The sequence below is a fragment of the Neopelma chrysocephalum genome, unplaced genomic scaffold (assembly GCF_003984885.1).
Source record: "Neopelma chrysocephalum unplaced genomic scaffold, ASM398488v2 Primary Assembly neopelma1_286, whole genome shotgun sequence".
NCBI classification, from domain to species: Eukaryota; Metazoa; Chordata; class Aves; order Passeriformes; family Pipridae; genus Neopelma; species Neopelma chrysocephalum.
Genome location: NW_020897948.1, coordinates 222,616 through 247,884, shown reverse-complemented (window position 1 = coordinate 247,884; position 25,269 = coordinate 222,616). Strand labels below are relative to the sequence as shown.

The following is a 25,269-nucleotide window of genomic DNA, read 5'->3' as shown; positions in this document are numbered from 1 at the left end:
ACTCCTGAAGCCACGCCAGAGGAGGTATAACAGCATTCCCATCTCCCACAGGCAATGGGAAGGAAAGCCAGTTTTAAGAATTTCTCTCTCAGGAATATCTAAAGCAAAATATTCACTGTAAGCAAAAATCTTATAATCCCAGGCATGATTTACACTGGGAATGCCTAAGGACTAAAGCAAACAAACCCAGTGAGCTGCTCTGTGGTGCTTCACTATCCCAGGTTACAGCTTCTGCTGTCAGATGTGAGACACACCCCGAAGCGAGGTGTCACCCCTTACAGAGGGGATGGGAAAGAGGCTGGACCGTGTCTCTGCATCCCAGCAATTATGCAGGAGGCAGCACATTCAAAACTAATAATAGGAAATGTTTTCTCACACTGTAATTAGACCATGAAACCCATAATCACCCCAAAAGCTTAACAAGGTTTGCAGAGGAACTGGTGTCTTGCAGAGCCTGATGCGTGGGCAGCAGACATGTTTGCTTGAAGCCTGTTTCATACTTTCCCAGGAAGCTCCCTGGTCCTGGGAACAGCCTAAAACATCCAGCACTTTCTGCAGCGAGGCCTCCTGCTCAACGTGGCGACCAAGCTGCAGCCTCTGACCCAAAGGGGCCTGTTGGGGCCACAGGTGAGGCCAACCAAGTGTGAGGCAACTGGAAAACGGACTTGCTGCGTGCACGAGAGGCTGGAGGAGATACTGCCCAGAGAGCTGAATGGCCAAGAAAGCAGCAGAGCCCTGAGGAACAGGGTGAGCAGCACTGGCCCTGGTGAGCACAGAGGCCATGAGGCCTCCCTGCCCCGGCACAGGCGTTCCCAGCTCCGGGGCACGTGCAGGGTGGGATGGGCAGCGGAGCCGTGGAGAGGCCACAAGGCACACAGTGAGCTGCTGACAGCAACATGTGGGAGAGGAGCAGAACTCAGCCTCAGCTTTTCCAAACCAGCAAACTGCCCCAACCATCTGGTGCTTCCGGAACGCTCAGCCAGTGCCCAGCTCCTGGCACCGAGCTCTTCACACACGGCCTGGTGTCCCAACATGTGGGTCAGGTACCCCCCCAACGCCCCAGCTCATGCCCTGTGGTGCAGGGCCAGGCAGCTTTGTCTGCACCACCTGGAAAGGGCTAATCCTGAAGGCAATTCCACTTCTGTGAGCACATCATGAATCTGAGAAATCAAAGATGATCTGTTATTTCCTGTGGTACCACAGTAGCCTCAGGAGCTCAGGAACAGAAAAATATCAACAGCCCACACAGTGAAAAACAGTTTTCAAGGGAAAATATTTTTCCACGTGCCAGCCTAGAAACACATGTGAAGAGCATCTTAAAGAATCTCTCCTTTTACACAAGTTAAAATCCCGACACATGCAGGAATATACCTTCTGGAACAGACTAGAATGCTTTCCTGCCAAAAAAGGTCTTAAAAATGCATCAAACAGGACCTGCCTATGGGACATGTATTTTAGCACAGGAAGAAGCTGTTGCCTGGATATTTTTCTGATCTACCACAGCCTCTTGGACCTCAGCCAGAGGCAGGGTCTGAGACCAGGATCCTGTCTTACTGCGCTCTTTAGCACAGGGGGAGGTGCCCCCAAGCAGCTCAGCTGGGCTTGGCACCAGCAGTGCTGCTCTCCTGTCTGAGATCTGCCCAGGCACCCCCATTTTACAGCACTTTTAGCTGCTTTTCCTCACACCACCAGTGCCTCCTTCTGCATCCCAGCAATGCTCCTCCATCACCATTCCTTATGTGGGAAATGCCATATTCAGCAGCCCAAAGGGCCGGATGAGCCAGCAGCCTGCACCTGTCACCAGGATAAGAAACAGATACAAGATGTCTGCAAAATGAGTCTTCCCCTTCCAAAGTCTCCTGGCTAACAGCAGGTGGGCAATACCCTGAGGCAGCGCTGCACCTGGACCATTAACCAGCAGCAGACAGACTTCCCTTCTTCGAATTTGTCCCATTTCTTCCTAAGCCTCTTTATGCTCCCAGCCTGCACCACCCCCTGCTTCGCTGACCCGTCACGATTTCATTCTGTGCTTCAGGACAGCGTGCTCTGACCCTGCTGCCCAACACCAATACCAGGCAGCTTCCAGCTCTGCTGCTTCCACAAACAGTGAGAAATTTTCTTCTTGCTTTCCCCAGGTGACCTAAAGTTTCTTTCAGCCCATCAACCTTCTCCCCTTTTCCCTCCCCCAGGCCCAGCTCCCGTGTCACTCATCAGCCTCGGAGGGACCCCGGGCAGCACATGCAGGGTGGGCACAGCACAGCACAGTCCAGGGCTGCTTTGTTCTCTGCCCCTTTCCTACGAGCTCTCCATCATCTGTTTGGTCTCTGACCTCTTCCCAGCACTGTGCATGTGTTTCTGGAAATTCATATATGAGCTGCAAAATGTCCTTCCCTCCTCTGAAGGGCACCAGCAGGGCCTGCTGCTGCTGCTGCACTCAGGGACCTCTGCCCCACGTAAAACCCTGCTTCTGGTGACACAATGTTCTCTGCTGCTTGATGGCTCTGTTACTCACCCTCACCAGATCCCTCTGCACCTTTCACTTCTACAGTCCTGAATAATTTTGTATCAACACTGAGTTGCCAGCTCATGATTTGTCTCCTTGTATAAACCCAAAGCCCAGCTTACATTCCTGCAGGATCAGCAGACAATCCTCCTTCTGAAAACACAGCATTTATTTCTACCTATTATTCTTCTGCCTTTCAATGGGTTATTGATGCACGAAAAGATCTCACACCACCTTCATATTTCATTTACTCACAGAGAATTACACTAGAAGATGAAGATTGCAGCGGTAACTGTGGGAAACTTGAAATTCTTTCTTTGGGTGTATGTCAGATGGTAAATGTTTACTCACCTAAGTGTTTATAAGCCTCTGCACTGAAGGGAGTGTGTGTGTGTGAAATCACTGCTTCAACTCCATTTTTCACTGAAAGATTTACACAGATGCCTGCTTATCTACTACTCAGTTCTGACTGAAGACAGTATATTTAATTTCCTTATGGATTTCTCTGCTAAATTGCTGCTACATCATCCATAAACATCTTCACATTTCAGAGCCACTAATGAGCTTCTCACAACAGCCTTGCAGCTTCAGGGATCCTACCACCACTCACACGTCTGGCAAATGGGGCTGGTGGAGCAGAACCAGGTGTTCCAGGGAACAGCCTGACCTTTACAGCCAGCAGCAGATAGAACCTGGAGTGGTCCTGCAGGATTTCCCCTTACTTCACGTGGAACTCTGAGGTCAGGCCCCAGAAAAAGTCCTCAGAGTTCTCAGTCACCTGTGAAAAAGCCGGTTTGAGTGAGCTGCCAGCCCTGCTGCCTCCTCTGCTGAGCCCCTGCAGAGCAGCTCATCCATCCCAGCCACTGCCAGAGCAGCCTCCTGTGCCAGAGAGCACACAGGGAAGGACAGGAGGGAACAGCCTCAAGCTGTGCTGGGGGAGATTTAGACTGGATATAAGGGAAAACTTCTTCACTGCAAGGGTAATGAGGCACTGGAACAGGCTGCCCAGGGCAGGGGTGCAATCTCCACCCCTGGAAGTGTTAAAAAACCATGTGGATGTGGCACTTGGGGACATGGTTAATGGTGGCCTTGGCAGTGCTGGGGGAACAGTTGGACTCGATGACCTTAGAGGGCTTTTCCAACCTTAATGAATCTGTGATTCCATGAAAGGGAACAGTGTGTGTGACCTGTCACCAGAGCCCCAGCTGAGCCCACACACGCACGGCTGACTCTCAAGTGCTTCATTCTGGAAACTTTATGAAGTTATCCTGGCATGCCTTTTGCATAACATTTCATATACTTATTTATAAATATATATGATAGAAGCAAAACAGAATATCCTGAGTTGGAAGGGACCCACAAAGATCATCGAGTCCAAATGCTGGTCTTCTATTTTTTTTATTTTAAATTTATTGTTTGTTCTTAGGTAAAAACTACCCCTATCTTCCTAAGCAGACCTCCAGCACACGCAATATAGACATATAATTGCACAGAACAGCCTGCTCAGCCCACAGGCAGCACACCCTGCACAGAGCAATCTCCATGGAGTTGTCCCATGAAGATGCCTAAGTCCCTCTGAGCACAAGAAAAATGAATTTTCAATGGCTCAGAATGGGCTGAACTCTCCTGGGCACGAACAGGAAAGGAAAAACACATATTCCTACCAGAAATATAATACTTCTGTGCAATTTCAGGTCTCTGCTCCAAATCCCAGCAGAGACAGAGAAACAATGAACCCTCTGAAGTTCAGGGGCTCCAACCCAGGGCCCTCCCCAGCCACCTCCCTTGCAGCTGCCTCGTGACACAGGGTGACACAGCAGTGACACAGCAGTGACACAGGGAAGCCACCAAAGGGAGCACAGCTGCCTGCTGGTGTCAGGTAGGGCTCAGGAATGCAGGAGCTGGACTCCAGCTCTCACAGATTACAAACACCGACGCCACTCGATAGAAACTGCTGCCTGATAGGAATTCACAGGGCTGACTCAAGTTTCCTGAAAGCAATATAGAAAAATACTGAATGGGCTTTGTTCAGCAAGACTTTAGCCAGATAAAGTGTTATCCTGCAGCCAGCAGTTGAACTGAGTCTGGAGGAATGTGTGAGCTCCTGTTCTCTCAGCAGGGACTCCAGTGCAGGCCCTGGGCTGTCAGAGCTCAGAAAGGGAAGCCAATACTGGAGAGAAAAAGGTTGTGTCCTTCCCCAGGTACACCATCCTCCCCGAAGGGCCTCAGGTTAGGCAGTGGTTTACAAAATCCATTTACATGACTGAGACAGGATCTTCTCAACACACTGGCTCATGTGGCTGGAACATGCTCTAGAAACTCCTTGGCATTCACAAACCAGCTGAACTACAGCCCCAGGTCTGCATCCAAATTAAAATCCCTTTTCTCACATTAGTTTGACTGAAAGGGCCCCCACGTGTCCCACATGCAGCCCAGCTGCCACCCACACTGCTGATCCACGCTCTGGTCAAAGCTCAGGGACCAGCCACTCACCAGGGAATTTTTCCCAGGTCTATGCACTTAAAAAAATAGTCTGATTTTCAGCAGAGCTCAGAATCCCTGCCTGCCTGAGATCAGTGCAGACCCCCCTCTTGGCTCCCTGTGCCTCCCCTTACCTTCATCCTCTGTGTTTTGTTTCCTCTTTTTCCTGGATTTCGAGTTCTTCTTGTTTTTCAGATCCACAAGCTCCTTGATGCGCTGGGCAACTGAAGAATCAAAAGAGGATCTGGATTAATAATGTGATATATTAAAATACCAAAGCCTGGAAGTGCCCCTGGCTGTGGCAGCCAGCCTGACTCCAGCACGAGAGGAGTCTGGGGAAAGGTCCTGCAGCACAGCCAGCTCCCAGTGCACTGAGTGAGGGGCCCAGAACATCACTCAGTTCTCCAAATGGCCAAACAGTTGAGAAGCCTAAATAAACTTGCTGCCTGAATACCAGCAGAAGGAACAATCTGCTCAGACAGCTCAGAGTGCTCCTTCTTGCTGCCTGCACTCTGGGCCAAGCACAGCTGGAGGGGGTGGTCTGGGGAGAAGTGACAAGGGTAGAGGATCCTCATAAAACCCAAACTAGTGCTGCACACCCGACAGTTCAGTGAAGGAATCCCACATTAAGGCTACAAGCACAAAACCAGGAGGCAAGGGTTGACGTTTCAGCACTGCTTGCCCCCGGTCCCACCTGTGCACGTGAGCAGGGCAGTACTGGGGCAGAGCTGCACCCACCCCACACACCTGGGGGGCTTCAAACACAGGGGGAAGCCCTCACAGATCAAGGGGAAATAAGTGCTCTGGTTTCTGGCCTGAGACTGGACAGGACACAGTCAGCGCTGTTGTTGTTTTTACTCCACATTAAAATTGGGGACCTGCTGGGCTGGTCCCCAGACTTCTGAAAGACAGAGAAACGGCACCGAAAGCCCAAATTCTTCAGGGTCCCTGACTGTGCCAAGCCAAGGCCTGTTCCCAGTGTTGGCAATGGCTCCCTTCAAAAGTTAGGTATTAACAATCATCCTTTTTTTTTCCCCCAGCTTTAAGGAACTTAGAAGTAAAGTCTTCAGACTGTACTTTTTTACTACTCATTTACTTACTTAGAAATAAATGTCTTCAGAGAACCCAAAGAAACTCTGCCATTGGTGGGACAAAATCAGCTCATTTCAGTGCTGATGGATGAGGTGAGCACGCTCTGGGCCTGGCTTTTCTTTGTCAGACACAAGTGAGAACTGGGAGGGGATGAGCTGATGGCAGCTTCATCCCACTAAGGAAGGAAGAACTTGCCCAATACGTTGTGCTTTCACTGACAGAGCCCACAGCACTGGCTGGGAACTACCTGTACTTTTAAAACCCAGACAACCCTGACCAAGTGGAACAACCCACCAGGACGCTGCTGGGTGCAGAGGAGGTGCATGAGGCACTTACTGTTTTCATCACTGTCAAGGTGGCGATAAATGTAACCTTCCAGGTAAGACTGAAATTTGGGTGACGGGGAGAAAAAGGCCAGACTGATGGCCATCAGTTCCCAGCCCCACGCCAGGCTCCGGTAGCACATGTTGTCTGTGGTCTGCCGGATGAGCTGGATGTAGAGCTCGTCCCGCAGCCCCTGCATGCTCCAGCACTTGGTGACCGTCACCAAGGCCACGTGGTTGCGGTCCAGGCGAGTCTGGCGGTCTCCCATGTAGCTCTGCACCAGCTTGAACATCTCACACGCCTCTTTTTTGATGGTGCGGTTGCTGGTGATGAGCATGGGCTTTTTGATGGAGCCGCCGTTCCAGGACAGCATGTTGGAGATGGAGATCCTGCGGCGGAAGATGCCCTGCGTGTGCATGTTGAGGTTTTTGGAGGCCCAGTCTGCCATGCTGCTCTGGGAGATGGGCTTCCGTAGGGTGTTGTAGGGGAAGTGGCATCCCACGCAGCCCCCGCCCTGGGCACTGCCCTCCTGCTTGGGGTCCAGCTCTATGGTCCCAGGCTGTGAAGAAGAACAGAAGTGTTAAAAGCAGCTTAGGTGACTCCTTACCCTGCTAGGAAAATTACCCACGGTGAATCATGAAGCTACCAGGAACTGCATAGTGCTGAGTCTGTGCAAACATGACTTGGTGCAGGATCTGTGGCTGACATCTATAGTTCTGCAAGAGCCTGGCTGGCACAGCCACACACTGCTGCAGTCCCAAAGGGAAGTGCTGGGACATGGAGCAACAGCGCTGAATGTCCAAGCTGTCTCAGAGCTCATGGGGACAGCCCAGGCAGGAGCTGGGCCAACTCCCACAGCAACCAAGCACTGGGGAGCCGAGCACCTCCCCACTCCTCACCTCTCGGTTCCTGTGGAGCTCCAGGAGTCCAGGAGGCAGGTGGGGACACCAGGAGGTAGCAGAGACTAACCAGCCACAGCAATATGAGCACTGTTTCCTTCTCAACCTTACCCACTGTGGCCCCTACAATCCCATACCTGGTTCCTACCTTCACTATTTTTCCAAGTTCTAGCAAAAAACCCCCCAACTAAACCAAACCAAATCAACACAGCCAGCAACCCTCTGGAGGTGCCTGTGCCTGGACAGTCCCTGCACTAGAGGTGTTGAAATCACATATCTCAATTACACCATGACCTTCTTACTGGAAAGACTAATGAGACACACAGACAGGAGAGGAGCAGCTGAGAGGCACACAGGAGAACGGGCACGGGTATTTTGATGGCAAGGCTGTCACCCAGGTAGGATAGATCATGTTTGAGTTGGTGAAGTGAAGGAGAGCAGGTACCTGTGTGAGTCAGCTGCCATCTCCTGTGCTGCCAGATCCCACAGACCCACCACGGCCTCCTGCCAAACCAGCCCAGCTCCTCAGCAGCTACAGGGGAGGCACCAGCTGTGGCTACAGACCGGTGCTTCTGCAAGTCCTGCTGCACAGGACTCAGGGACACCTCTGCAACACGCTCCCCATTGGCACAACCTTCCCCAAATTAAATCAGAATTGCTCACAGTACTGAGTTCTCAGAGAAGTGGGGACAGCTGCTCCCACCCACAGCCTGCAGTTATCAAACTCATCTGCTCCAGGGACAAGTCCACTGATCACAGGTTCACAGAGATCAGCAGCACAGACAGAGACCTTCCTTCCTCCCAGACTCTGTCCGCACTTTTTACATGCAGCCCTTGCCATCCTTCTTTCCCAGTAATCATCATTAGAGCTTTGGTAGTACTGGTCCCAAGAAAACATGAGTAATGATTACTTGAGAGAAAAGACACTTCTTTTGCCCATCCAGTATTCTTAGTTTTGGATGAAAGTGGCAGCCTGGGACACATATTGAACCCAAGCACCCAAAAAATTGTTTTAGGAAATGGACTTTTTTGTTAGACTTGAAATTCCCACATGGAGCAGCCAAGAGCTAAAGAGCCCACATTTCACTCTGTGTTCTCCAAGGAGATCGCTAGCAAGCGGAAAAAGCCAAACAAGATAATCTAGAGCTTTTTGCTTTTTAAAGGAAGACAAAAAACACATATAGTAAATTTTGGTTTTGAAGTGGAAATAGTGAAATCAAACATGTATTTTCCTTCTCTGCAGACCACCTTTAACTTGCATGCCACACTCTGCTCTACAGAGACTCTACACATGGTCTACAGTCAACCCCAAACCACACATTAGTTCTTAGAAGTTTAGGGCAAGTCAGTATTTTCTTCTTCGTACAGAGGAACTGCTGAACTCATGAAAGAGGCTTATGCAGTCCAACCCTTCCCTATCTTACACCCAACATGTCCCTACATGTGGATGATGGGATTAGCACACATCACATTCCACCTCTTATTGCCAGCCGGGGGCACAATCAATTCTCCCCTTTTTCTACGTTGTGCTTTGTATCCTTTGAGTTACTCCTCTACTTCCTCACCCTCTCTGAATTCACTCAACACACTGACTAAAAATCCCTGCCTGCAGTTCCCTGCCATCTCCACATCCTCAGACTCCTTCAATTCACCTTCCCTGCCCAGGGTTGGTTTTCCTCCTATCACCCTACCTGCTCCTTCAGCATCTTCCTTCTGAGGAGCCACCTCCTTGTAACTCTCAAGGTTCAGCAGGCTCCGGGTTCTCTGCTCTCTCTGAAGTTTATCTCTCACATCTCATTCACACAGCTCCCCAGCTGTTATCTTGGTACTGACAGCACAGCTCAGCCTGTCTCAGAACCTCTGCCCACCCTCCTCAGATAATGAGGGTCCTTGTCTCCTCGTTCTTCTCTCCATCTCACAGGCCCAGCACAGGACATTGCTGATGACTCGAGCCACTCACTGCCATTTTCAGCTAAGGCAGCAATTTTGCTGCCATGTTCTCTGCAACTTCCTCCTCTCCTTACTTGGACTCTTACATGTCTGAGTATTTCTGTGAATATTTCTTTATTTACTGACTCTTTGCCTTTATCACAACACTCATCTCCTTACATCTTCCACTGTATTCTCCTTCCCCATATTATGACACATGAACTATTCTTCTTCATTTTCAAGGCTAACAGCCTATCCCCAAACCACCATCTCTTGTGGATAATCAAGACATCAAGTCTCAGCTCTCCCTGTCAATGCAATGAGGTGTAACACAGCTGGAAGACCAGAGAGCAGTTTTCCACCAAGTCTAAAGAGGCTGTGAAATGAAATTCCTGAACTATTAACAGTAGATTGAATAAACTTGATCTGGCTCTGTGCCTGAAAAATGGGAAATGCAGGAACATGACATCAGTTTTCCAAGAGATTTGAGGTGACAGCAAGGTACTTGGCAAACTAAATTCTACAGAAGTGCTGTGTCATAGAGAAAAACTACGCCCCTTGTGCAGGCACACTAATGGGCTTTAAAATAATAAACACTGGTTTTCTAAATGTTTCTATTTGATGCTCAGGAATTGGGAGGGAGAACAGCATATGAGGAGTCATCAGAAAAAGAAGAAAGAGGAATTGCTGCCTCATGGCCACATAAATCCTGACGGCTGTGTCCTGCACCCCACTGACTCAGATCATCCCAGCAAAGGAGGGACATACGAGGGGCAAGGGCTACCAGCAAAGACACGGGTGACAGTAAATTGATGGGGCAGCAGATTTACCCAAAAAACAGAGCAGTGCTGAGGGCATGCTGGGCATGAGCCCTTAGTCCCCGCAACTCTTCCTCCTCTCACACTACTGGCCTGAAATGAGGTCTCCACCTGCAAAGCTGTGAAGGTTTGTTACCCGTTTCCTATTTTGCAGGCCAAGACGTGTTTTGAACTAACCCCCCTCGGGAGCAGTTCTGCACCACGACAGTCCAGCCAAGGCCCTCGATTCCCTGTACCTGTGAGGAGTGGCGGGTGGCATCCGACGAAGCCAAGCTTGTCTGGCTGGTCACATTCTTTTCTAAAGAATCTATTTTCTCAAAAGTCCTCTTCTGCCTCATTGTGTCCTGCAGAGCAGCTGCATCGCTGGGAAAGCCTTCCCTCATCTCCAGGCCCTGCCTGTACAGAGACCTGTTGCTGGCTGAGACGTCGTCCCTGGAGCTCCGGCTGATGCATTTTTTCAAGTGGTCAGACTGAAACCTGACCTTGCTGCTCTCTGCTGGGACGCCACTCTCCAGGCTCTCAGCATCCAGGCTGGCTTTGCTTCCCCTGCAAGCTGCTGACCTGCCCACCACTGCGCGCATCTCAGCGATCACTTTATCGTTCAGAGCTGTGAGCTCACTGCTGCTGCCCACAGAGCCAGGTCTTACTTGACCTGTTCCTTGCCTCCTTCCTTTCCTTTTTCTCAAGCTTGGAGAAGGGCCGGTCGAATAACCAGAATCCTGGTGGCTGATACCAGTTGGGTACTCCTGAGTCTGCAGGCTGTTCTGACGACTGTGGTGGAGTTCCATGTTCTTGAGGACGTTGGCTTCCAAGATCCTCCAAGACTGCTTGAAACTGTCCTTTGAAGCAAGCTGACCAGGCAGTTTAGTGGAGGCATCAGCTGTTGCAGGAGAAGAGTGGGAGAGTTTGGCAGATTGGTCAACATTGACCATATGTTTTATGTATTCCCTGCCAGCTGGGCTGTATTCAGTGGAAGAGGGATTTCTTGCATGCTTCTTTGCAGCTTGTTGCTGTTGCATACTGGGATGCTGCAAGAATTTGGTTGGTTGCAGCTGCTTTTTTAAGCTATTGCTTGGTGACCTTGGTGGAGACGTGCCACTCACAGCAGCGCTTTCTGTGTCCATGTCCACTGGTGGCTCGTCGTAAATTGGCGACTCCAGCGATGGCTCATCGTATATGGGTGCAGGGGAGGCATATTTGGGGGATGCAGGCTGGGGGGTTCCTGTCCGGCTCCTGGGAGGTGTTTGAGAAGTTGGGCCATTCATCAGCACCAGGCAAAACCCACCGTTCTCCGTCTTTTTGATCTGCATAGACTGCTTTGTGTCTCCTGTTTGCTTCGTCGCTCCAGGGCTCTGGGACCTGGATTGAGGCTGAGCATATATAGCTGGTTTTGGAAGAGATTTTGGGCTGTTGGGCTCTGGAGCGCTCTGCAGCTGAAGTGAACTGTTTGAAAAGCTCTGTATCTGCCTCAAACTGTTCACTTTGACCAACATGGCTGCTTTTGTGCCTGGCAGAGGCTGCCACTGGGTAGGAGTCTCCCTAAAAGAAGAAAGATACAAATACAAGCAATTACTGAAGGATGGTATTAACTGGAGTACCCTCTACATCTACACAAACACCACACAGTTCCTCTCAAAGCGCCTGAAGATTCCCCAGCCAGTTACATCAGCATGTTATTTTTTCCTGGAGATCCCCCTTCCTGAAACAGAACATCACTGTTGTTACACACATGATAAATTTCTGAGTTGTGAACAGCAGAACGAGATGAAATGAGTTCATGATATTATAACCTGTCTGGTATCAGCAGCACTGAGATAGGACACAACCTACACTTCCCAAACTCAGCAGCCAGCATGGCACCCAGAACAACCAGCTGGAGATTAGCAACTTATCCTGGACCACTCAAACATTAAATTGGAAAATAATCCCAAGTATCTGCCTTCGGATTATCCAATTATGATGACAGTCCTTCCAGACCACGCTATTTTGTTGATTTAAGTTTCCAGATGCATGTTTATTTTGCAGAAAAACCTATGAGGTCTATGGGAAGTGAATGGGGGCAGCCATCCTCAGCTCATAGGACATGTTACACTCCCACACAACATGCCAAGCCTCCTCCCAGTCCTGATGCACTAGATCTGGTTCCCTTGGCCAAACCAACTGGCCCTGCTCAGCTCTCATGGCTGTGAAACCCTCCTCTGACCCATGGTGGTTCTCAGGATCACAACCCAACTGCAACACCCCAGTTCCGAGGGCACTTTCTGCAGCAGAACAACAACGTGCTGTCAGGGGCAGCCACAGCCAGTCTGTGTTTGTGAGCTCTGAGGAGAAGGGAAAAGCTGCTAAACCAGCCCGAGCTTCCAGGTTTTCCAAGGCACCACTGTCCCCAGGAAGGTCTCCTTGAACCTGGCCCCGTTTCATTCCTTACCTCCACGTATCTGCAACCAGCCACCACTGGGTAAGGCCTGAGGGCACACTGCACGTGTCCTGTCTGTGGCAGGAGATGCTCCCCTCACACCTTCACAGCCATTTTGCTCTGTTTGAACCTTGAGCTTGCTCCCCTCTCCACACTGTCCTCTGTGGGCCCTGTGCTGGCAGACAGACCCACCTCTGCTGCACATCCAGAGCTGCCTCCCACCAATGTGAGCCCCTCCTGTGCCTGCCCTGCCAAGCCCCAAGGTACCCAACCCTCTTGCCCCTTTCTCCTGCTCTCCATAGCCCTTTCACCTGGCTGGGTCCCAGCCCCCTCCCTCAGCACGGCTTCCCTCGGGTGCTGTGCCTGTCCTCCCCCATGGCCATCCCACCAGTGCATCTGTGGGTGTCCTGTTTCACCTGCTCCACCCCAGTTACTTGCCCCACATCGTCTACCCCACACCCAATGTCCCACATCTGCTCCCAATCATTGCCCTCTTAAGGGGGTGGTGTGCCCCTTCCCCATCCACTGCTTACCATGTTTTTGGCAATCCATGCTCTCTGATGGCACCGTGTCACCACAAATCCCACCCTGGCACAGCGGCACCAGGAGAGGTGTGGGTGCGGCTGGCACTGCCCTGCCACGGGTGCAGGGCTGACCCCTGGCCAGGGTCCAAAGGCCTCACCACCCTCTGGCTGCACCTTCCCTTTGAAGGGCTGGCTCCCTTCCCACAGCAGAGCCCATACAGCTCTCTTGTACAACTAACCAGTAAGCAGAGAGGGCTGAGAAAGGGCTGCCACCCTCTGCTTTCCACCCTGGGGTCTCCCTTGCTCTGGGACCTCCTGAGCATCTCCCACTAAGGTACAAAGGGTTTTACTCTAAAGGTGCTGATGGCAGGATGGGGTGGCATCTGTGAGGACATGCAGCCCCAAAACCCACCAGGCATCCCTCCCTGCAGGACACAGGGCCTGCTGCTCGCACCAGTGTGTCTGTCCTGCGTGTGGCCAAGCCCCAACCCCAAACACAAGCACTGCTGAAGATCTGGCTGTTCCTCGAAGAGCTCCTGGACTAACAGGAAGAACCAGAGCAGCCACACTCCGTAGGCTTTCAAGTGGGTATTTTTGACACCCCCACGGCTGTACCAGCAGCACAGAAGACAGACTGTCAAACAGGAAGCAGGACAGAGCCACCCACGGGCTCCTGACTCAGCAGCAGGCCAAGAGTGAGAGACGGGAGGGAGTGTAGCTCAGCCCTAGAGCCAGAGCAGCACTGTGCCTGGAACAGCACTGCACACTGGTTGGGGCACAGGGCAGCAGGGCCGTAGCCCTGAGCTGCAGGTGTGTCCCCCTGCCTTGCAAGACTCCAGCTATGGCAGGGCTGGAAAACAAACCTGCGCTCTGTGGGAAGGCTCTGGACCCCACATCCCACTTCCTGAGGTTTTTCCTCTCTCTGACTTGCAGCACTGCATGTCCAACCAGCTCTGAGCAGCTGAGACATCCACTTGGCCAAGGCTTGGCAGACCCACCTCTGGTATGGCCAGACCTGTCACCCTGTGCAGGCTCATCGTGTGCTGGTACCGCCTGGCACTGGCAGTGGCTGCTGCAGTGCCACCAACCCCCCGGTGACCCGGAGCGACCTCTGCCCGAAGCTGTGCCACCTCCTTGCTCAGCTCTGAGCCACAGGGAGGAGCCTCTCCCTGCCTGCACGGCAGGAACTGGCACCATCTCCTGTCCCAGTTCACACCCACACAGCAGCCCTGGCACATCCCAACCTCCTCGCTCAGGTGTGGGGCTGGGCATCTGCACAGCACACCAGCCTGGCCACCAGAGACGGGCTCCTGCTCCAGCACGGCATTATGACTTTAGGGTCCCGTGGGATCCCAACTGGCAACAACCTCTGCCCCTGCTCTATGAAATAGAGCAAAGCCCAGATTTTAGCCCTCCGATGAGCGATGAGGGATTTGATCTGAAAAAGAAAAGGGGATGCTGTGCTCATGGCCTCCCACAGAAGCAAGCTGTCTACCTGTGACCCCGTGCCAGCCGAAGGGCAACAGGCACACCAAAGCATGACAGCTCCTCATTGTCCAGAGTCGCTTCATCAGGCTGGAAGTCGTCCCTTGCCTTGGGCCCAAGATGGGAGGACGTGGCCTCAGCACAGACTTGGCCACGTGGGTGAAGGTGGTGGAGAGTGGCAGGAACTCCACACTGGCACAGGGCTCTCCCTGCAGCTGCCCCGAGCCCAGTTGCAGGACAGCAAGAGGAGCTGGACAGTCAGCCACAGCAGGTGGTGAGTAAGCAGTTCTGCCACAAACAGCAGGATTTTGGCACTTGCAGTCCACGCCCCAACACGTTCCCTCCTTCAGGCCAAGGGCAAACTGCACACTGGGACCAAGCCTGCCCTGGAGCCAGCAGAGCCCTGGAGCCAGCAGAGCCCAGGGCACCCTCTGACACTGCCCTTCTCAAGGAACAGCACAAACACCTGGGACTGTGACAGCTCTCCTGTCATGGGCACTGGCAAGAGGCAAAGCACCCACGTGCCCCGTGCTGGGGCCAGGGGCCAGGGGCCAGGCATCGGGGGGCTTGGCTCCAGGAGGGCTGTAGGACAACAGCCCTGGGACCTGTTGCAGCTCATGCAGGATGAGGGGCAAAGGTGCAGCCAGAGGCAAGGAACAGAAAGCAAGCAAGTCCACTGTGCCACCGTGCCTCCCTGGCTGTGATTCGAGATGTGAAGACCAATCCAGGCACCCAGTGGGTATTGGTACCTCCCCAGGGCACCCCAATGCCCATTGTCTGCCCATTTTGACTTCAAGGAGAAGGTACTGCACCCAGGAGCTTTGCATTCAGGACTCAGATCACTTGTGCCACAGTAGCATCCTTGCAGGGTTCTGCTGAGATATCCATGGGGGAGCATCGGAGTGGAGTCAGAGGAGACAGGGAAGCTGTGCCACTCATGTGTCACTGAGGGCCACCACACTGACCAGGAGGTTTGTAAATAAATGTGACGGAAAAGGAAAACTTCTAAACATGTGCTGTACCCCATCTTGCCTGTCAGTCTCATCTTGGACACATTGTGCCATTTCCAGCCTCTTTGGCTGCCAAAGATGAGAGGAAAGAGGCATCATTATAGAGAGGACAAGACTTTTTGAAAGAACCATTTCCACAGCCATGAACAATCTCTTGGGGCCATGTCTGGATACAGCTTCCTTCAACCCCATCCCCAGGTTGCTGAAAAGACAAAGCAGAGAACAGGGACTTCCTGACTTCCCAGCATGGAGAAAGGTTCAGCCTTGTCCTTCTGAACAGTGAAAACCCTGACAGAAAGCAAAGCCAGTGGTGGAGAAGTATCCCAACACAGTCTCTCAGCTGTGCTCTTCAGCCACCAGCAGCAGAGACCCTGAGAGTCCCCTGAGACTGTTCCCTGTGAGGAATGCTTTCAAGTAGCTCCAACATAAACACCCCAACCTGGTGTTAGTTTTCCCAGCCCGCACCCAGCTCCAGCAGGCCCAGCGTATCCGGCAGCTCTTCTCAGGCTCCAGAGCTCCATTGTTTGCTTTTTCCCTCCCAGAAGCCTGGAGAAAAGACCCCACACCTCAGCTCTGTCCTTTCTAGCAGTGATTTTCCTGGTGCTGTGCCAGAGGTGAGTGGACAGGGGTGTTGGGATGTCTGCAGCGCCCGCGCGGGGGGCAGGGGTGTGACCCACCCAAACCCAGGCCTGCACAGTTCTGAGGACAGCGCTGCAGACACGTGCAGAGCACAGCGTGTTTGCACACCCTACCCCAAGGCTGGTGGCACAAGAAGGAAACAAACCTGTATTAAGGATTCTGATAGTGTTTCTTGCCTGGTTATGAAGAACTTAATACTGGCGCTACTTATGCTATGCCCCAAGAAATGTGAGCCCATCATAAGGCAAACCAGACTAAGAGGCAGAGGTACTGTCACAGCTGCCTTCTCATCACACCCTTTTCCAACACACCTTCCTGGTGCTGTAAGACCAAGCCCTCACTCCCTGCCAGCCCAGGATACTGAGCTGTTGGAAAGGTGGGCCAGGAAGGGATGAGCAGCACAACCTGCTGCCCACACAGGAGACCCTCACCTTCCTCTTCTGGGGGATAGGATGTTCCTAGGGAAGGTGGATTTCTATATGGAGGATTTTAAATTTCACTGTTATCACAAGGAGAACCTCAGAAACAGCACTCTCAAACATGTCCCTGATGCTGGGAGAACTAGAGGAAGAGGAGGAAAGGAGCTGGTCCACTTGGACAGCGGGGCTGGGACGGCAGAGTCCACTCTCAGCCCTGACCAGCAGCGTGCCAAAATGCTGCAGACCAGCACACAGGCTCCACTCCCAACCAGACTGTCTTCTTCAGGCCTTGGCCCTCTGCCATGCTCAGCCCTTTCTGTCCTGCTGCCTCGAGGAGTTCCAGCAAACCTCAGCACGGCTGCAGTAGCTCAGAGGACACTTCCAAAATGCTGCATTCAGCCCCGGGCTGGTCTCATGGTCCCCAAGGGAACATGTCCATCCTTTGCAGAGCTCTCCAGCGTGTGAAAGGATAATTTGGCTATCACCTTCCCTGAAGAGAGCCCATCTTCCTTCCTGCTAGGATTCCAAGAGCTCAGGAAGGGTCTGGAGCTGTGAGGCAAGTGTTGCCTGCTATCCTTGTCAGGCAAGGGAGAAAAGAAGAGCCAGTGCCGGGCTGGGCAGCTGAAAATCAACATGGGAACAAGAGCACAGGCAGAGGAGCTTCCCCAGGAGGCTTCAAGGATGGCCAAAGGCAGCAGTGACTCCCCCACAGCAGCAGCTGCCATTTCCCTGCGGGGGTGGGATTGACCCCCTGTGTCACCTCGGAGAGTCAAAGGCCAATGTCTAGAGAAGGCAGCTTTGAGCTTTAGAGAGCTGGAAGAGCAGCAGCAAGTGGTGGGGCAGTGATGAGGGGTGGGATGGGCATGGAGACAGAGGGAATGGGCAGCAAGGTGTGAGCACAGCGTCCACCTGTGTGGGGAGCATCTCTGTTCTGCTTGAGGCTGCCGAGAGCACACAGAGGGCTTGGCAGCACTGAGATGTGGCAGCGGGCAGAGCAAATTCAGCAGTGCTGATAGAAGGCTCAAGAGAGGAAAGGTGGTAAAGAACAGTCTACTAAAACAAAAAACCTCAACCACAAATTATTACTAAAAAAAGGACAAAATCCCTTCCCCCAGACCTCTGTGGCATGTGCTTGCAGGGGGCCCCTCTTGGGGACTACACTGGTCTCTTCCCTCTCCATCTATCACAAGATGACAAACATGAAGGAAAGAAAAACAACATCTTTTGTGCTGGCATTAAGAGACAAAAGCGAAACCGTCCTGGGTGCAGGTACCTATAAAGATGTCAAATGCTACCAACAGCACTCAACGTGCTCACCCTGTGTTTATGCAGCTGCATCCCTCCGAGGGGAGGAAGAGGACATGCTTGAGTTTGTCTTTGGAGAGCAACACAGACAACAGAACTAGGAGGCTCAGTGTGCTTATGCTGTCAGTACACCAGATATCCCAGCAAGGGCATTAGATCCCCTGGGAGCACTTGCTTGTGGCTCAGCTTTTGCTCCCCCTTTAATGAGCTTGCAAAAGGCAAGAAATCTCTCCTCGAGTGTCAGACTTGGGTAACCAGATACGCAGCCCCTGCTCACACGGCAGAGACGACACCGGATAGATGTGCATGGAAACAAGCACAGCCTCCTGCTTCCAAGAAAGCAGCTTCCACAAACACTCACTGGTGTGGGAATCTGGAAGAGCCTTGCATGTCCAGCAGCCTGTCAGCTCCCAAGCGAGCTGCCACTCATGTCTTTACCAGTACTTGCCCTTTAGAGTTCGTTTCAGGCTCAAAGTGCCCCAGGGTTGCTGCAGAAACCTGAGCTAAGGATGGAGTAAGGGAGGACTCCTTCCCACTCCCCTTCCTTGCAGGAGAACCAGCAGTGATGATGACACTGCCTGGCTGGCAAGGAAAGGTAAAACAAACCCCTGCCCATATTACATCACCCCAGTCCTCCTATGTGAGGGGACATGTGTGGGGTCTTCCCTGCTGAGAGGGCTGGAGAGCTGAGAGGTGGGTCACAGCTGGCATCTTTTCTCCCTTGAGGCACAGCAACTCCCCACACTAAGGCAGAGGCGGCCAGCGGCCACATTCCCTCCTGAGAGAATGAGTCAGGAATACTTTGGACTCCGTGGAGCTCAGGATATCTTACACCCTATCTGGGCTCTTGCACTGACTCCCCTGGAAATACGTAGTTTTGGCAGTGCCTGTCCTGGCTGCCCCAGAGTGCCAGGCTGCAGAGGGACGAGGAAGGGAAGCCAGTTGCCTCATGGCAAATCCCATGTGCCTGCGACTCACCTGTGGACACTGGGAGCTGGGAGCTACTCAGGTTCAGCTTAAGGCATTTTTTACTGGACTTCTCCTGGTAGGGCAGGAATCATTCTCTGGATGACTCTCAAGCTCAGAGAGGCAGGAGGCATTGAGAGCATTAGAGGCACCAGTAAAGCTCTGGGCTCTCTCTGGTGCACTTTATGTGCATCACCAGTGTCTCCCAGCCACTAAGATCAGCACTGAATACAGGAGTGTTTTGCAAGGAGCAGGAGACAAGTGATAAGCCTCACTTCAGGGTGCATAAACTTTCCAGAACTGCCATCTTACGTGGTTTTCATCATCTTGGCTTTTTTTCTTCTCTCCTTGCCTGCCCCAGGCACACAGAGAGGCAGCCTCGATCCCAAAACCAAGCTGCTAAAGCAGCCTCACCTGCTGCACTGCCCAGAACCAGGACAAGGCACCATGGCACAGATGGCAGGACAGTCAGGCTCACCCTGGCACTGCTCTCACCCTTGGATGAGTCACTTTTGAGTATGACCCAACTTTGCTTGCTGCATGGCCTCCCCAGCTGTCAGCACCACATTCTCCAGGGCAGGATGATGCCCAGGGCAGGAGGGAGGCAGGGCAGCCCCAGAGAGTGTCCCAGGTGGAGGGACTACCCTGCCAGAGACTGGGGAGCCGATGCTTTTGTGCACCTGAAGTTGGCATGGTTTCAATACAGTAAAAAAGCCCCGATTGCTGTCGGACTAATTTGAGTGTAAAAAAATCTCTTAGCTAAACAAAATAGCACCCCGTTATTGTTCTTTCATTTCAGGTTTGGTGTGACCAAATAACTGCGTCCAGAAGCTCTGTCCTTGCAATCCCACCTCCTGCTCTGGCTGAAGCTGCAAGAGCATGCCAGCAGCCAGCAAGTGGGGAAGGAAGGAGCCAGAGCAGCCAGGCTCACCCACACCCCACAGCAGCCTGACCCCTCACGCAGCAGCTGAACCATCCCAACAAACCCTGTCGTGAGATTTTGACAGAGCTCTTGTCACTGCACAACACTCCTGCCTGTCCCCTCTCCTTCTGTTTAGCACAAAGAGTGATAATTATCTTTTGATGTGTCTTTCTATGGTGTCTCACACAAACAGGGCCTGGCCCAAGCCAGGATATTCAAGTAGTATCACAGAGGTGAAAGCAGACAGCTGTACCCTGGCAGGAGGAGGGCACGCAGCAGTGATCAGGGGCCTGGCAGCACTTTGCCCCAGCGCTGCAGCCTCCTGGGGCAGCACAGCCTCCCACCCTGCCTGACAGGGCCTGCCTGGCAGCTCAAGCCACTCTTCAGATATAAACAGAGAAGGCTGACGCTCTCCTTACCTGCCAGAAGGGTCTTTCCTCTTCTCCCCCGCACAGTCCCACTTGCCCTTCTCCATGTCCTGCAGCAGGGCCATGTGGACGGGGGTGCTCCGGCCGTCGCTGCCGGTGCTGCCGCGGTGCTGCCGGCCGGGCTGGGAGCTGCGCTTCATGGCCTGGAGCTGCGCCAGGGGCACGATGTCGCAGCCCTGGGGCCGGTGCCACACCGTCTGCCGCGTGATGGCATTGTAGTAGTAGAAGCGGTTGTTGTTCTGGTCGAAGAGCTCCCACCACTGCTTCTGGTCCGACTGGCGCACCTTCAGGTTGGGGGGGGGCTCCCAGCCGCACTCCCCGGTGGTCAGGTTGACATACATCCGCTCCTGGGAGCGGGGCTCGATGATCTCCACCCAGTCCGAGCTGCAGGAACACAAGAGCCACGTTAGTCTGGGCCAGAGGCTCAAGGCAAACGGGTTGTCTGGGAGTCCCACAGAGCTGCTGCCACTGGGCCAGGCAGCCTGACTGCAGATCAAAGCATTGCTCGGGGCCGTTCAGCAATCCAACCAGTTCAGGAGAAGCCAGGGGAAGGGGTTGAGATGGGGCTGAGACAAAAGAGCAGCTCTTTGGCACAGGGAACGGGAGGTCACCTCCACCAGCCTGGACCCAACAAGCCCAAGGGCAGGCGAGCACGTCTGCTGATGCTGGGATAACTCACATCAAGAGCTGGCACAGTCACAGGAGTGCTGGTGCCTGGGAGATTAGCACAAGAACTTGCTTTCAAGAGGAGCGAGGATCTGCAGAGCAGGATCTGCTCCTTTTGGGAGCTGCACGCTCCACCTCAGGAGACCAAAGCCCTGTTTCCCAACAGTGTGGGCAGCCATGTGAGTGCCTGCCTGCAGACAGACCTCTGGGTCTCACAGACCCTGCTCAAAGCCCACAATTGCCTGTCCAAAAGATAAATGTGGGGAGTGACTGGTGGATGAGACATCTCTACTGCAGGCTCTTCCCCCTCTCCCCTGGCTGATGGGGCAGAGCCCACAGTAGGGTGTAAGGTGACCCCATGGACAATCCACAATCCTTCCGCAGCCCCAAAGAGCCCCTTGAGCCCCAGGGTCCCTTCAGCAGCACCCATACTGGCCCAGCCCAGGGCTCAGCGAGAGCAAGGCAGGCAGTGCTGTAGGACTGGTTTTCAGGCAGATCAGTGGGATGGCTTTGATGCAGAGGTGTTGGGCTGCACAGCCCTCACACTCGGCACGTCGGCCTCTGTCACTGACACACCAACCCCAAAGAGCTGGCCCCAGTGACAGCAAAGGAGCTCAGCAAAACCAAAACCATTTCGGATCGTCCAGATAAACAGAAGGGGGTTCAAACCCCAACAAGGTCTCCTTCTGCAAAGGAGAGATGCTGCCACCAAAGTGACCCTGTCCCAAGTGGTGTGCTCAGCATGAAACCGAAAACCAAGATAAAAACCACACATGGCTCCCAACTCTGCTCACACCCCCCAGGTCATGGCCCCCTACCCTGTGTCTGTGGAGGCCGCAGGAAGGAGGCCCAAGGTACTTTTTGTCATTAATAAAAGCCGTACAAAGAGGGCAGGTCCAAGGCCTCCAGGAGCTCACTCTGGCACAACCTCCAGCTGCTTCCCAGCAAGGGCATGACAACAGAAGCCACTATCACAGGAGAAGCAGGAGAAGGGGGATCCCACTGCATCCCTCTTGGGTCCTTGGAAGGATCAGAGGTGATGGTGGCAGCACTGCAGTGCCCGAAATGGCTCCAGTGCCCAGCCCTGCTGGCATGGTCATGGGACAGGAGGCAGCTCCTGGCAGGTCAGCCCAGCCTTTGGCTCTGCCCTGGCTTTCTGAGGAAGGTCAGAACGTCTCCTATCACCAGGCAAGTCCGGGGGTGTGTTTAATTGCACATTGCACCTCCTTGCTAGGAAAACCGTGGGTGTATTCAGTGCTGAGCAGTCTGGCATGCAGCCCTAAAAAGCAGACTGCTCCTCAAACTCTCTGAGGATTCAAAATTGCTAGGGACAATGTCAATTCAACCCAAAATAAATGTGAACTGTCTCTGAAAAGGTGCAATTCCCCTGCCACATCTACCGTGCGATGCTGACCTCCACGCAGGCTCACGGAGGGCTGATGGTCAGGCTACCACAGACAGGCTGGCTGGGGAAGCTGATCCGGGTGAAAGCCACTTCTTTTGTAGCATAGGTCAGTTTTCAGGCAGATCTGCTCACCCAGCCCTGACTATCACCATACAACAGTTCACCCTGACCCAAGAAGCAGCTGGGAGCAGAGCACACCACCTTTGCCCATGGCACCAGTTCCTGCTGCTCTCCCACCATCACCAGACCATGGCAGGCCACTGCCAAGAGCGTGCCTGCAAATGGATCCTTAGAAAACCCTGTGTTCTGAAAACATCTGGTTTGCTGTTTGGTATTTTCTGATCAAAACAACATCAGTTTCCCTATTTGATTTAAGGTGCAACATGAACAGCCACATCAGCATCCCATGCCCTGGCTCAGGCTGGGAACCACAGAAGCAGCCCTGTTCTTCCCAAGCAGTTGCAATGTCAAACCATAAGCACAGGGACAAAATTGCAAATCACTGTCATCACCAAGGGCATCAGCAACTGCAGAGAGGTGTCATCCATAAACAGGGCATAAAAGGGAGAACTGAGAGCAGCAGCAGAGCCCAGCAGCACCGGGAGCAGAGCAAGATGAGCGTGTCCATGGAGGGAGCAACTAAGAAGTGCAGGTAGGACAAGGGACTGGCAAAGAGGGTCCAAGGGACAGCTCAGAGGTGACACAAGAAGAGCAGTAACCTTGGGGAGCACCGTAACTGTTTGTGAGGACAGGCAGACAATAGGAAAAGGGGCACAGAGGACTGAGAAGGGGACTCAGACCCAGGTGGCCCAGTGGCAGCTCCAGGGAGAGGCTGCTGTCAGTGCTGGAATGTAGGGGGGCCTCACCCAAAGGTGGGGGGCACAGCCTGCCACACTGGGGAGGGGCTGGGAGAAGGAGAGGTGGTGTTGGAAGGGCTGGAAGAGGAAAGCAGGCGCAGCAGGATCCCCGCCGAAGCAGCACCAAAACGCACATGGGCATGAGCCTGGGAGCAAGACAGGAGGCAGTTCTGGAGGATTTGTTTGGCAAGGAAGAAAAAATGCAAAACTCAGACCCAGCTGAGCGACTGAGAGGCAGTTGAGCCACCAATCTTTTCAATGTTCAAGAGCACACTGTGTGTGATCTGTTTAGCCAGCAGCTGGGTTAGCAACGCTTTGGAACAGTGATGGCTGTACCCGCACTGCTGTTCCTCAGCAGAGAGGAGAGGTCAGCTATTTTCTGTTAAGTGCAAGCTATTGAAAATAACGAATTCTTCTCATGGCACTTGGCCATGACTGAGTGTGTGTTGCTAACTATAGTCTTCCGTTTTAACAAGCTTACATTTATCTTTGTGTGCAAAGACACGTAACTGGGTGACTTGGGTGGGTGACCTCTTTGCTCCCCTTAATTGAGGGGCTGAGGATGACTGAAGTGGAGTTTAACCAGGGAAAAAATCTGCACAGAACACATTGAAATACTAAAGAGTTTGGTACAATCACACTCATGCAAAGAAAGAAGAGGAAAAGCAAGGAGCACATTCCTGGAGCAGGGCCAGCCCCAGGCTGCCATACAAGCCTCAAACATAACATCAGGAACTCTGGAAAGATGTGATAAACCCAGGATCGCAGAGAGATAAGGCCATAACTTGGACATAAAAAAAAAAATTAATTCCCATCCCACTTCATGGGGTTAAAGAAGTTTCCTGGGAATGGTTTAAATAATGCTTTTCCCTGTCCTTTCAGCTCCAAGTGCTGAGGGATGCAGCAGAGTGTGTGCCCACTCCTGCTGGCACCACGGCGCTGCTCCCACCAGCAGGAGCTTGGGTCTGTCTCAGCTCCTGGGACTCAGTGTCCCCAGGACAGGACTTCTCTTCAGGCCCCGTTTGCAGTCCCAGCCCAAACCCCCTCTGTGGCTCAAGTGTGGGGACAGGCAGTCTGCTGGCATTGGCTCCGGGAACTGTCACAGCCACCAGAGCTGCAACACTCAGGGATTTCAACAAAATCCCCACTTGCTTCCAAAAACAAACCCACATTCCCGATGTGCATCCTCCTCTATTGTCCCAGATTCCAGGAGCTTCCTCTGTGTCCTGAGCAAACGCATAAATACTCTCCACACCTCATAGCTGGGAACCAGGACACAGCTCCAGCAGCCTGAGCCCCCCGGCTGTGAAGGCAAGTGCCTCGGGCACACTCGTGTTCTGGAGGGTGGCAAGGCCATGGGAGGTGGTGGCTCCCAAGCAGTGAGGTGCTGTGAGCGGGATGGTGCACCAGGCATGCAAAAAGCAGGAGGAAGAGTAGGGCCCTTTGTGCTCTACCACATCTCACGTGGGCAGACAGGTTTGGTCCCATCTGAAGGCTTTGCCTTCGCAGAGCAGCAGCTGGTTTTTTATGAAGGGTTGCAATACAGTGCAGGGAAGAGCCAGGCTGCTGTGCTCTGTCCTGCAGCCTCAAGGACACAGGGGATGGACACGTGCAAGCTTTGCTCCTTCAAAAACAGCTTGAGTCCCTCCTGGCTGCCATTCCTGCTTGGCAAAGCCTAGGAATAAAAAATAATAATGATAATTTTTTAAATGGGTATTTCAGCCTCAAAGGGCATCCTGTGAGCATCTCCTGATTAGATCTTGTCACAAAGACCGTAAATGTTTAGTATGAGGTCCAGGAAAGAATAATTTTTTTTTTAACTAGAGAAAATGTAGCAGGACCAGAAATGGAAGGGTCCAGGTACAAGGGAAGAGTCACTTGCAGGAAGAGCTGAGAAATCCCGAGAAGTTAAACAGCAACTCCTCCACAGAAGAGCTGATTTTCCTGCCACCATGCCCCAAGTGACAACACAGCCCAGGCAGCCAGTCCCTGGACACCGCAAGCTCTTTGCAAGGCCATGCAAAGGTAAGAATACGAGAGAAATATTTTCTTAACTGGAACTGTCAGCTAAGAGACCTCCAGCCCTCTGCACAAAGCCTTTTCCCCACTCATTACCTGTGGATACTGCTCAGCACCAACTCGAGGAGACAAAGGACATCAAAGGCAACAGAGCTTCAAGGA

General features: G+C 52.8%; 1 protein-coding gene across 2 annotated transcripts in view; it reads right to left on the bottom strand.

Moving 5' to 3' along the window:
- The window catches only part of ARHGAP39 (Rho GTPase activating protein 39), a 35,099-nt gene that overhangs the window by 7,638 nt on the left and 2,192 nt on the right, over positions 1-25,269 (bottom strand). Inside the window, exons 1-5 of one of the 2 annotated variants that reach the window (XM_027704704.1) lie at positions 24,543-24,632; positions 20,152-20,544; positions 10,283-11,585; positions 6,413-6,959; positions 5,119-5,208 (exon numbers count right to left, since the gene is read on the bottom strand). In XM_027704704.1, the coding sequence (XP_027560505.1) occupies positions 5,119-5,208; positions 6,413-6,959; positions 10,283-11,585; positions 20,152-20,544; positions 24,543-24,547 (2,338 nt within the window). In that variant the 5' untranslated portion in view covers positions 24,548-24,632. Of the gene's footprint in view, positions 1-5,118; positions 5,209-6,412; positions 6,960-10,282; positions 11,586-20,151; positions 20,545-24,542; positions 24,633-25,269 lie in introns of those variants that run through there. The other variant, XM_027704703.1, reaches the window with a different exon arrangement.